This window comes from Oncorhynchus mykiss, chromosome 2 (genome assembly GCF_057628025.1).
Source record: "Oncorhynchus mykiss isolate SJ-2025 chromosome 2, ASM5762802v1, whole genome shotgun sequence".
In the NCBI taxonomy this organism is placed as follows: Eukaryota; Metazoa; Chordata; class Actinopteri; order Salmoniformes; family Salmonidae; genus Oncorhynchus; species Oncorhynchus mykiss.
In genome coordinates this window covers 42427985-42438118 of record NC_143023.1, presented here as the reverse complement: position 1 = coordinate 42438118, position 10134 = coordinate 42427985, and the positions used below count along the sequence as shown (strand labels likewise).

Here is a 10134-nt window from a genome sequence, read left to right as displayed (position 1 = left end):
TGTACATAAACATCAAATACATATTTCTGCACTGTCAAGTAGAAACATAACCAACCCTGTTACACATTCATAATCAACAAGCAGAATGACTGTCTTACCACAATTAGCCACAAAATCCCTGGTTTCTTGAAACTGTCCCGTGACATTTTCCCTACATTTCCTCTATATGGGACAGCCCCCTAGCAATTTGTGTTCTAGCCAATGAGCTTTAACCCCTCGCATTTGAGTGACAACTGGCAAAAGGCCTGCCCAGCGTTATCAAATGAGGTTGCAGGGCAGACCCAACGACTCAGTGTTCGGCAGAGAGAGCGCAAGAGCAATGAGGTGGTGCACATATCTGCACATAGTAAGCAATTTTCAGGGACTACTTTCAGACTACTGGCTAAAAAGTATACAAAAGTACCAGAGAATGTCTTTAAAGGCCCAGTGCAATCAAACATGTGATTTCCTGTGTTTTACACTGTATATCCTTCCACATTATGAGGTTGGAATAATATTGTGAAATTGTGAAAACTATGATAGTACCCTTTTAGTGGAAGAGCTGTTTGAAAAGACTGCCTGGAATTTCTGACTGACTTGGTGGGATGGAGTTTTGGCCTGCCAGGTTAATAGAACAATAAGAAAGAGTTCCAAACCTCTCTGCCAAGAACAGATAGTTTTCAGTTTTCCCCTCCCCACTCAGACCACTCCACAGTCCGAACAAAATTCTTGCTTGAGAAATTGCTCTTTGCTAATTTTTGGTTCTTTTTGATAATTTAAATTGAAAAGAATCACTTTAAGGTACTTAATAGTTACCCAGAAATGATTTGATATTGAAATAAAACCGTCTTCATTCAACCTTTTAAAGGTATATTCTTCCTGCCGCTGTAACAGAAAGTTAACAGAGGTAGAGCACACACTCCTTGAAGTTCTACCCATCAGTGATCAAAGGCCTTCAAGTAGAGGAGGGAAAATTGGCAAGTCAATTCTGCTAAAAAAAAATTGTAATCCAACTGCTGGCTGGTTTAAGGCTAAAACCCCATCCAGTGTGTCGTGTATGCCAAAGCCAAACAATATTGCGGCCAACATGCCAGTAATGCAAGCCTCTCCAGGTTTCTTGTTTCCTAAAGAAGTGTCTTTGTTGTCACTGGCAAAGCACCTATAAAGGTTATGATGTGAACTGGTGGGACCAAACATTTAAAATGTCCCAGATTACAAAGTTCTTTATTCCGCATGGTAGCGAATGTCCATTTTATACCTCTAATTTGTATCTCCAATATTTTCAACCTTGTGCCCTGTTATTATGCCCCTGGGTCATGTTCAATAAGGGTACACAACAGAAATCATTTAAAAAAAAGTTTTGCAATGGGAAACTAAAATGTGCCTTTCTTATTGGATAAGTCCAGGTAGGCCCTCCCTGTTTTAGTCCGTCGTCTTCCATTTGGTGCTTAATGAACACATCCCAGTGTATCACAGCAACCTTTCCATCTCTGCAACAACGCAAGTGCTTTTGCCAGGCATATAGAGGGATGGTGGTAAGACTAGGGGCCAGAACCAAGCTGTTACATATTCAGGTACCCAGACGGGCTGGTGGCATTATTTTAAAGAGTGTGAAGAAAGTGGAAGAGAAAATCATTAAAGCTCTTTAGTTGAAGGCCATTAAGCCTCGACAATAGAGATTCCAATAAAGTGTTTAATTGGTTGAAACAAACACAGATGAACTATACAGCTTGATGATAGTGTTAGTCAGCCATTTGAAACAAACCAAACACTCTCCATGGTGCTTTGGTCTAGAACATGCAGAATCTTGAATGCCATGCTACAAAAGACCATACAATGTTAATATAAAGTATGTAGACTCTGCAAGATACAGGAAACCATCACATACACTGGATCATAGCCTGCCTCACATTTTATTTAGGAACATTATCGCTTTCTACTATTTTAGCTAAGTAGTGTTAAATGACACGTGAGAGTGGCTAGAGCACTCAGGACCACCACATTAATATGAATCAGTCGGTCCAGCTCTGACGAATCAGAGCAAGCCCTGGGCCCAGACTGAATGGTTGTACATAAACACATCTACGGAGCTGTGTGGAGCAGAAAAAGACCACTCTTACACCTGTCAATATGGTTTAATGCTGGAATGGGCCTGAAAGGAGACGATTAGAGATACTATACAGGAGCCTTCAGAGAAGAACTTACCAGGTCTTTCAACATTGGAAATGGAGCTAAAGGGGAGTCCACAAACACAATTTATTTAGTTTTTCCTGAAGGTCATGATGCCCTGTTGCCTGGACTGCTTTCCAGTCTGGGATGAACAATATTAGATAAAAACATTTGGTCTATGTTGCCCACTAGTGGGCAAAGCAGGAAAAACAGGCCTTTATGTAAACTGGTACAGAAAGTCCATATGCAGAAATGTTATCCAACCAACTTGCTAAAATTACAAGTGTGTGTTTATGTATGCACAGGACAGATGGAGACAGACAGAGCAATGATTCACATTTTATATTTATAAATTTTACATTTTATTAAATATCTACGATAAAAAGGCCCCACCCCTTGCACATTCATGATGATATAGAACTGAAGCTGAGCCCTTAACTCCCCACCATGGTATAAAATCAAAAAAATTATGACTGATTGATACAGATCAAGAAAAAAAGAAATTCTTGAGTCTTGCAGAATTGTGGGTGGAAGGAGCAAGGATGGTTCACTGGGCTCTCCTGAATCAGGGCTAGGGGTGACAGGGAAGGATGGGGGATACAAATATTGGTTAAGGGTATAGTCATTGATATAGGGAATGTTGTTGGGTTGGGAGTATAGAGTTAAGAGTGGGTAAATGGCTCTAGTAGATGTAGTCCAGGGTTGGGCAAGTGTGGTTAAAATGTTCCACGGTTCGGTAAGTGTGGTAAGATGGCTATAGGTAGGAGATGGATGCATGTTCCAGGGTTGAGTTGCGTCAGGGGAGTTCCTCAGAGGTTGTGGTTGTTGAAGATGATTGTAAGGCGGTCTGGGATTCCTTCATTCTCCCTCCAATTAACATCCCCGTCAATGTCTAAATGAATCCTGGGAAGAGGTGCTGCAGGAGCAGGATGGCTCCCACCACCATGAGGCCACAGAAGAACAGCACCAGCCAGATAGGGAAGGATCCTGGGACAGTGAAGATACAGGGAGAGAGAGAACGAAGGAGGGTGAAGGAAAGACAATACTGCTCACAATGCTAAATCAATGCTACCAATTCAAACCACTTACTTCGGTTTCGTACCGTGTGCATCTGACAGCGGCTGTCCACAGCCACACTCAACATGGCTGCCTCGTTGTTCCCTTTGAGGCTCTGGCCTTTGGGAGTGTCAGGCAGGAAAGCCAGATCGGTCACCACAATGCCGTGGCACTCCTGCACATAGTACAACTTCTACAGAGACAATGAGACAAGATAAATAGGGAGTTACACAGGGATAAGCTAAGGCAGCTAATTATTTGTGTGTGTGTTTGTCTACCTGTAGTGAAAAGGCGACATAGATTGCTACTGATCCCGTCACTGTCCCAAGGCCGAGAAAAGTTCCAGAGTCACTGTGGAACACAGCGAGAATTTTAAAAAAGAGCCACTGACTCCTGGTTAACAGGGAAGAACAAATATCTACAACAACTACATTTATTCAGGGATAGGCAGTATACTGTATTGATGCACAGACCAGTTTGAGTTTTTACTTTACCTTCTGTAACGGTATTTCAATGTTTGGTTTGTTAAAATGTGATATGCCACTCCGTTTTTTAAAAATAGTTTACTCCGCAACTTGAGTCATCTCCCTCCCCGAGCTCTGCCCCGTCACTGAAGGAGCGCAGTTGCTGTTAGACCACAAGATCATTTGCCGACAGTTCACTGCATGGTCAATGCAGCAGATGAAACAATATGTCGATGACAGCGATGCTGCTTTCCACTTTGCTTCTTAATATAAAAGTGTTCTATAATTACACTATTAGTTTGTATCTCACTGTCTGCAAACAGCTAGTTTGTCTTTTCTTAGAACGTTGTGCCTAAAATCGTTTTAGCCGCTAATGCAAATCGCTAGTTAGCTAATAAATGTACTGAGTTTGAGCAAATGTAGCTAGCTAATACAGCCTGATACCAGTGCTGGTGTAGGCCTAAATCAGCATGTTGTTTAGGCAACAGTATTTTCTAAATCAGAGAGGAATAGGCAAAGCATGAATATATTATCTAGCTACATGAAGTAAGATAAACTTTTAATGTAGCCAAAGTTTATAGGGTTCCACTCCCATGGGAAACACTTAACAACACTTTGGTTCCTACCCTGTCACAATAACGCCTCAAATTAGTATTGAAATTCCAAGTTCTATGAACGCTTGCTTGGCTTTTTCATTCATTGACCTGTCAAATAGTGTATTCAAAGTGCCCACTATTACATTCTAACGCTCACCATACAGTTTTAGGTACACCCAACTAGTACTGGGTTGGACCCCCTTTGCCTCCAGAATAGCCTGAGATCTTTGAGGCATTGATTTTACAAAGGTGTTGGAAATTATTGTTGATCAATTGGTGTCAAGGGACCTAATGTGTGCCAGGAATAAATTCCCCACACCAGTACACCACCACCCTGTACCATTGACACCAGGCAGGATGGGTCCATGGATTCTGCTTACATCAAATCATGACTCTGCCATCAGCATGACGCAACATCAGATCAGGCAATGTTTTCCCACTCCTCAATTGTCCAGTGTTGGTGACTGCGTGGCCACTGGAGCCGCTTCTTCCTGTTTTTAGCTGACAGGAGTGGAACCCGGTGTGGTCGTCTGGTACAATTGCGCATCCATGAGTTGTGCGTTCCGAGATGCCATTTTGCACACCACTGTTGTACTGCACTGTTATTTGTTTGTCAGAGTGCAAGATTCTTGCCATTTTCCCTTCAACCTTTCTCATCAACGAGCTGTTTCACAGGACTGTTGCTGACTGGATGTCTGTTTGTTGTTTTCTCAGGTAAACATAGACAAAGTCGTGCGTGAAAAGCCCATGAGGCCGGACGTTTGAGATACTGGATCCGGCATGCCTGGCAGCGACGTTCATACCACACTAAATGTCACTTAGAATGGGCAAAGCGAGTGACCTAACGTTCAATCGAACAGTAACAATGCCTCAATGCCCGTCTGCCTGCTTTATATAGCAAGCCACGTAACTCACTGTCTGTAGGAGCAATCCATTTTTGTGAATGGGGTGATGTACCTAAAACACTCCAGTGAGTGTAGAATAATCATTCTATTTCCATGATTCCAACACCCAAATGTTTTGATCTAAATCGCAATACTTACGTTAAAAATAAGGCCTTGATTTTTTTGTGCATATTGTGCGCACCTACGTGGCAGTGTGGAAATGGTCAAATTAGATCAACTTCTGGTTAAAGTTTGATTGTACAGAACAGAGAAAGCTCCTTTGAAAATCACTTCAAATGTATGTGTAGCCACCCTAGGATCATGCACAACTAACGCATAAAGAACATTTAGAAATGTTACTATTCAAAAACATATCATAAATGTGAGAAATATTGTGATATGATACTTTGGCCATATCAGCCCTACATTTATGACACAGTAACATCATAGAGAAATACCTGCAATGAGCAGTTACGCAACCTTATCAGAGATTAACAAATAAGACTCTTTCTCAATTCATCTTTGCTCAATTCCTCACATCCTTTCTGATTTGCCTCCTCAAAATGCATTGGAAAAGAAGGTCTGAGGGGAGGGACCTTCTCCAATTCAGAAGGGGGGGCAAGGAAAGATTGATTGAATCCTAGGTATCATCTCCATCCTCCCTCACCTGACAGCCAGGGTGGAGATGACCTCAGTGCCGCAGGGGTTCGTCAGCATGGGTAGGAAATTCTGGCCGTCCCATTTAGAGAGGTAGCATTGTGGAGGTTTTCTGTCTCGTTTGTGGGGGATCTGGACGGTGTAGAGCCTCAGGGTGTCTTTCTGGTCCTCGACTTTTCCAAACCTAAATGGGAGAATGAAAAAACATGTGGTATGCTAGTGTGGCTATTGGATCAGAGCCATATGTCGGTGATGTAACCGGGTATATGAAAATTTGTAGGAGAAAGGGGTATGTGCTTGCCTGCAAGACATATAGCGGTATGACTTTGCTGCTATCTGAGGCATCTTCTCATGCCAACAGAGGCTCATGGCTAGCTGGTTGCCACTCCATATACTGCAGGCAAAGTCCCGGCCCACCGTCACAAGGTGCTACACAGAAACACAAAATAACATACACACAGGTCAGAAAACACTTACCAGTTTAGCTTGCACATTATGTTTATAACCTTCTCATTACTGTGATTCCAACACAGACAGACATTGAGGTCATATACTTAGCTGTTTAGTACCTTGTTATTCGGACTGATGTCCAAGTCTTCAATTTCCCCCTCATGGGCTTTGAAGTCCAACTTCTCTTTTAAGGAGGGGTACTGGTGAGAGAGCAGACGCATTACAGTCAAGCTCAAAACCTGCACAGTAACAACTGGGGAGAAGTCGCAACATGGCGGCTATTTTGGCATAACTTAAACTCACCTCCCACACTCTGATGTGTCCGTCTGTCCCGCCAGTCAATAGGAGGCTGAGATCAGGACTGAACCTCACACACTTCTGGAGGGGGTCCTGGGGGTTGAGGTCCGACTGCACCTCCCCAAACGTGTCAACAGAGATCTGGGTGGTGTTATCATTCATCTCAGACACATTGCCCCTAGCAGCAGCTCCCTCACTACCCTTACCCCCTTTCCCAGCTCGTCTCCTAGCTGCACCCTGCTCACTGCCACCCCCTGCTGGAAAATAAGGGGCATAGTGATGTGTTAACGTAAGGCAGTGTTGCCCAATCATACTCCTGGGGACCCAAAGGGATGCACATTTTTTGTTTTTTTCCCCCCTACCACAAACATACGTGATTTAAATAATCAAAGGCCTGATGATGAGTTAATTAGATGAATCGGGTGTGTTAGTGCTAGGGCAAAAATAATTATGTGCAGCCCTTTGGGTCACCAGGACCAGGATTGAGAAACACCGATGTAAGAGATTAAATGTAAGATAGGAATGATGTTACAGTAAATATATCTGTAAAGATAATTTGAACTTTGTGTATGAAGAGGTTTATAAAAGTGAATGGCAAGTTTTTGGGGGTGTCCCTTCCTTACCGTCTTTGGCTGCGGCCTTGCCCCTGGGCTGGCGTTGTCTGAAGCGCATGAGGCTGCATCTGCCGTCCTGCCCTGCGGCGATCACGTCCCCGCCTATTGCCAGGTTCATGGTGGCACGCGTGTCTGTGTCATGAGAGTGCACCAGGGTGGCACAGTGCTGGTCTCCTACCAACTCCAAACCCAGGAAGTGCTGAAAAGACAGTTCCCAACTTAGCAAATACTGTACAACATTACTCAGATTTAATTAGATCAAAATAAATGCTGAATCACAATGTCTACAATGTTTCTGCATTTTCACACTTACATAATACATGCAATGTAAAAGGGTGTGAAGACAGAGAAGAGACTAGAAATTGAGAGATTGTGCCCATAGAGCAAAACCATTACATGATCACCTAAACATTCAGTAGCTTACCACTGCATTCTTTATGCCTGTCTTGGAACCGCCTCCCCCTCCTGCAGTGATCACCCATCCTGTTTTGGGGTCCACTTTGATTGTGTAGAGGGGGAAGGGGGCCCTATACAGGTCTGGCATCCTCCGTTTGCCCATGGCTCTTGAAGGAATCAATCCACTTCAGGGCAAATTCCTTCTCTGTAGAAACAGATGCATGAGTACTCAAAATACAAGACAAAAAACTATAATTACACAATAGTAGCTAGATCCTTGCTTTTAGCAATGCTGGTGTGTTTATATACACTAGTGTTGCTTTCAATTGTATTTGGTTGCACAAAACAGTCCGTGGGAAGCCAGAAGTTAAATACAATTTTCGGACAACTTAGGATGCTGCACACCCTTGGCTGAACACGGTTTGCAACATCCTAAGTAGTCCGAAAATGGTGGTGGAAAATTGTGTATTAAAGACAGTACACATATTTTTCCTGTTTTAGAAGATCCTGACCCTACCATTACAGGTGTTTACACTGAGCTGGGAACACAATCATAATTACATTAAGACCGTATGGAGCCGGCATGAGATTTGGGTCAGAAAACGTACCTCAATGCAGGGATGGGATATGCCACTGTACTCCAAATTGTACCTTTATCCACACTGCTCCATTGAGAAGATACTGCTAGTTTTCCTGGGAAAACTGTCAGCTGAGGATGAAAAGTGACGTTTTCTGGGAAAACTAGCAGTATTTCAATCTTCTCGATGGAGCAGTGTGGATAAAGGTAACATTTGGAGTACAGTGGCATATCCCATCCCTGCAATTAAGTAGGTTTTCTGACCCATATCTCGCGCCGACTCCAAGGTGTGTTAATGTAACCATGATTGCGTTACGACCTCCGGTGCAAACAAGAGTAACTGTAGGGATGGTATCTTCTACCTGTCAAGCCTAAGGCGCTTGCTACATCGTTTGATAACTAACTAGAACAGGGGGCGGGTATAATTTGTGGAACTTTCCAACAGGAATCTGTTCCAAAAACGTCGTAAATAACAAGGTTTCCAACAAACAACGCGTACAAAGTTGTATTGCGGCCGAATAAGATACCGGGTAGGGAGTGGGCTATTTCATTGTGTTTAACTCACCACGTTTATTCCGAAAAAAGTCTGTCCTCACTCTGGTAGCCTATGGACAAACATTAAGAATAAACTACGTGGTGAGTTGATGCCTATTCGTTAGCAAGGTTAATTGATCGTGCTACATTATATGCGTTATTTGTTGGCAACGACGTTTTTGGAACATATTCCTGTTGGAACGTTCCACAAATTATACCCACCCATAACTTGAAATATTTGCAATTGTCACTGCACAATAAATATGTACAAGATAGTTTAACTAGCTAGCTAACTCGCCATCTAAGCTTTTAGCATGCCAGCCAATCATTAACGTTAGCTAATTGAGCATGAATGGTGCACTGGGTATTGTATGCTCATGTATTTGAGGTCTTGCAAACTCTACCTGTGTAATCTGCTCCGATTTCTCTACTGATGCCAATTATTTCAATTAGTTGGCTATTATTCCCATTATGAGATGTCACTGGCTGCACATATCCAATGAAAATAACGCTAAAGTTGCTAGCTAGCTAGGTAGCCAGCTTGCTACTTCCCTACATACACGTCAGCAGCGTGCAATCTGAGCGATTACGTCATTAAAGACGCCACTGTACGTACACTGTCAAAAAAAACATTTGAACTAGCCCTAGATAGACCACACCCCGTCGTTTCCAATGGGCGAAAAGTAATCATAGTGGGCAGAACAAGCTCGGTGGGCAGAGCCGAGCACGAGTTAGCGAAATCCTATTGGTGCGTTCTTGCCTACATTTGCATATTTCCGTTAGGTAACGTCTACTCTGTGGAGTGTGCGTGTGCAATAACTCAATTTGTTCTTGCGCTACTAAACAACGCATTTTTATACATGTATTTTTAACTTTGGCAAAGGGTAAAGTCTACAAAACTTGGTCCACTCTGTTCATAACAGATTCTAGTTTGGGGAACAGAAAACTGTATTAAGATCAAAATCCAAAATCCATCTCACTCCATCTTCTCCCACTGCCAGCCACTGGGCTTCCTCTCATAACCATATTTGGTGGTGAACGGAAATGCCAACCGGTGGCGTCAGATTTATATATCCGGTGAAACATATATCTCATTTTTCTGTGACACTGTATTGATTTAACTGTATTGTTGTTTTTTTTCTAAACACAATAAACATTTTTAAAAGCATTGCAAAACAAGAGACAAATATTTGCAAACAAATGTTTTACATAGATGTATTCTATTCTACATAGAGCTAAAACCTTCTGTAGATCTGGACAGCAGAAAATATTTGCACAGGCCTATATTGGCCAAACAATGTATTGATAATAACACTTTCCTCATGCAAATAATATGTTTTTCTTTGTCCTCTGTGGCCAATGCCATGGAAAACAATATGCACATCTGATGTTCTATTCTGATTCCTCCCAACAGGGTCATTCAAATAGTTACAGTGTATTGGCTTAATCACATTAGAGGGA

The 10134-nt window shown here is 42.5% G+C and overlaps 1 protein-coding gene across 2 annotated transcripts; it reads right to left on the bottom strand.

Annotated features, from left to right (window-relative positions):
- Positions 1 to 2477: 2477 nt before the first annotated feature.
- LOC110490122 (guanine nucleotide-exchange factor SEC12) lies at positions 2478 to 9669 on the bottom strand. Of its 2 annotated transcripts, none has more exons than XM_021563319.3 (10): positions 9078 to 9669; positions 7591 to 7767; positions 7176 to 7365; positions 6559 to 6806; positions 6375 to 6455; positions 6107 to 6234; positions 5816 to 5989; positions 3483 to 3555; positions 3238 to 3397; positions 2478 to 3135 (listed from the first exon to the last, which is right to left on the bottom strand). In XM_021563319.3, the coding sequence occupies exons 2-10, from the start codon at positions 7723 to 7725 to the stop codon at positions 3041 to 3043; spliced, it is 1284 nt and encodes a 427-aa protein (XP_021418994.1). In that variant the 5' UTR covers positions 7726 to 7767; positions 9078 to 9669; the 3' UTR covers positions 2478 to 3040. The 2 variants fall into 2 exon arrangements, with proteins under 2 accessions (XP_021418994.1, XP_021418984.1); XM_021563309.3 differs by having other exon boundaries at positions 6559 to 6809; positions 9078 to 9665.
- Between the last annotated feature and the right edge of the window lie 465 nt (positions 9670 to 10134).

Bases quoted from the DNA above. Each gene is read 5' to 3' on its own strand.
- LOC110490122 (XM_021563309.3), bottom strand. From the start codon at position 7,725: ATGGGCAAACGGAGGATGCCAGACCTGTATAGGGCCCCCTTCCCCCTC. The intron at 6,235-6,374 runs GTACTAAACAGC...GTTTCTGTGTAG, and splicing joins ACATCAGTCCGAATAACAAG to CACCTTGTGACGGTGGGCCG. The intron at 3,556-5,815 runs GTGAGGGAGGAT...TGTGTTCCACAG, and splicing joins ATCTCCACCCTGGCTGTCAG to TGACTCTGGAACTTTTCTCG.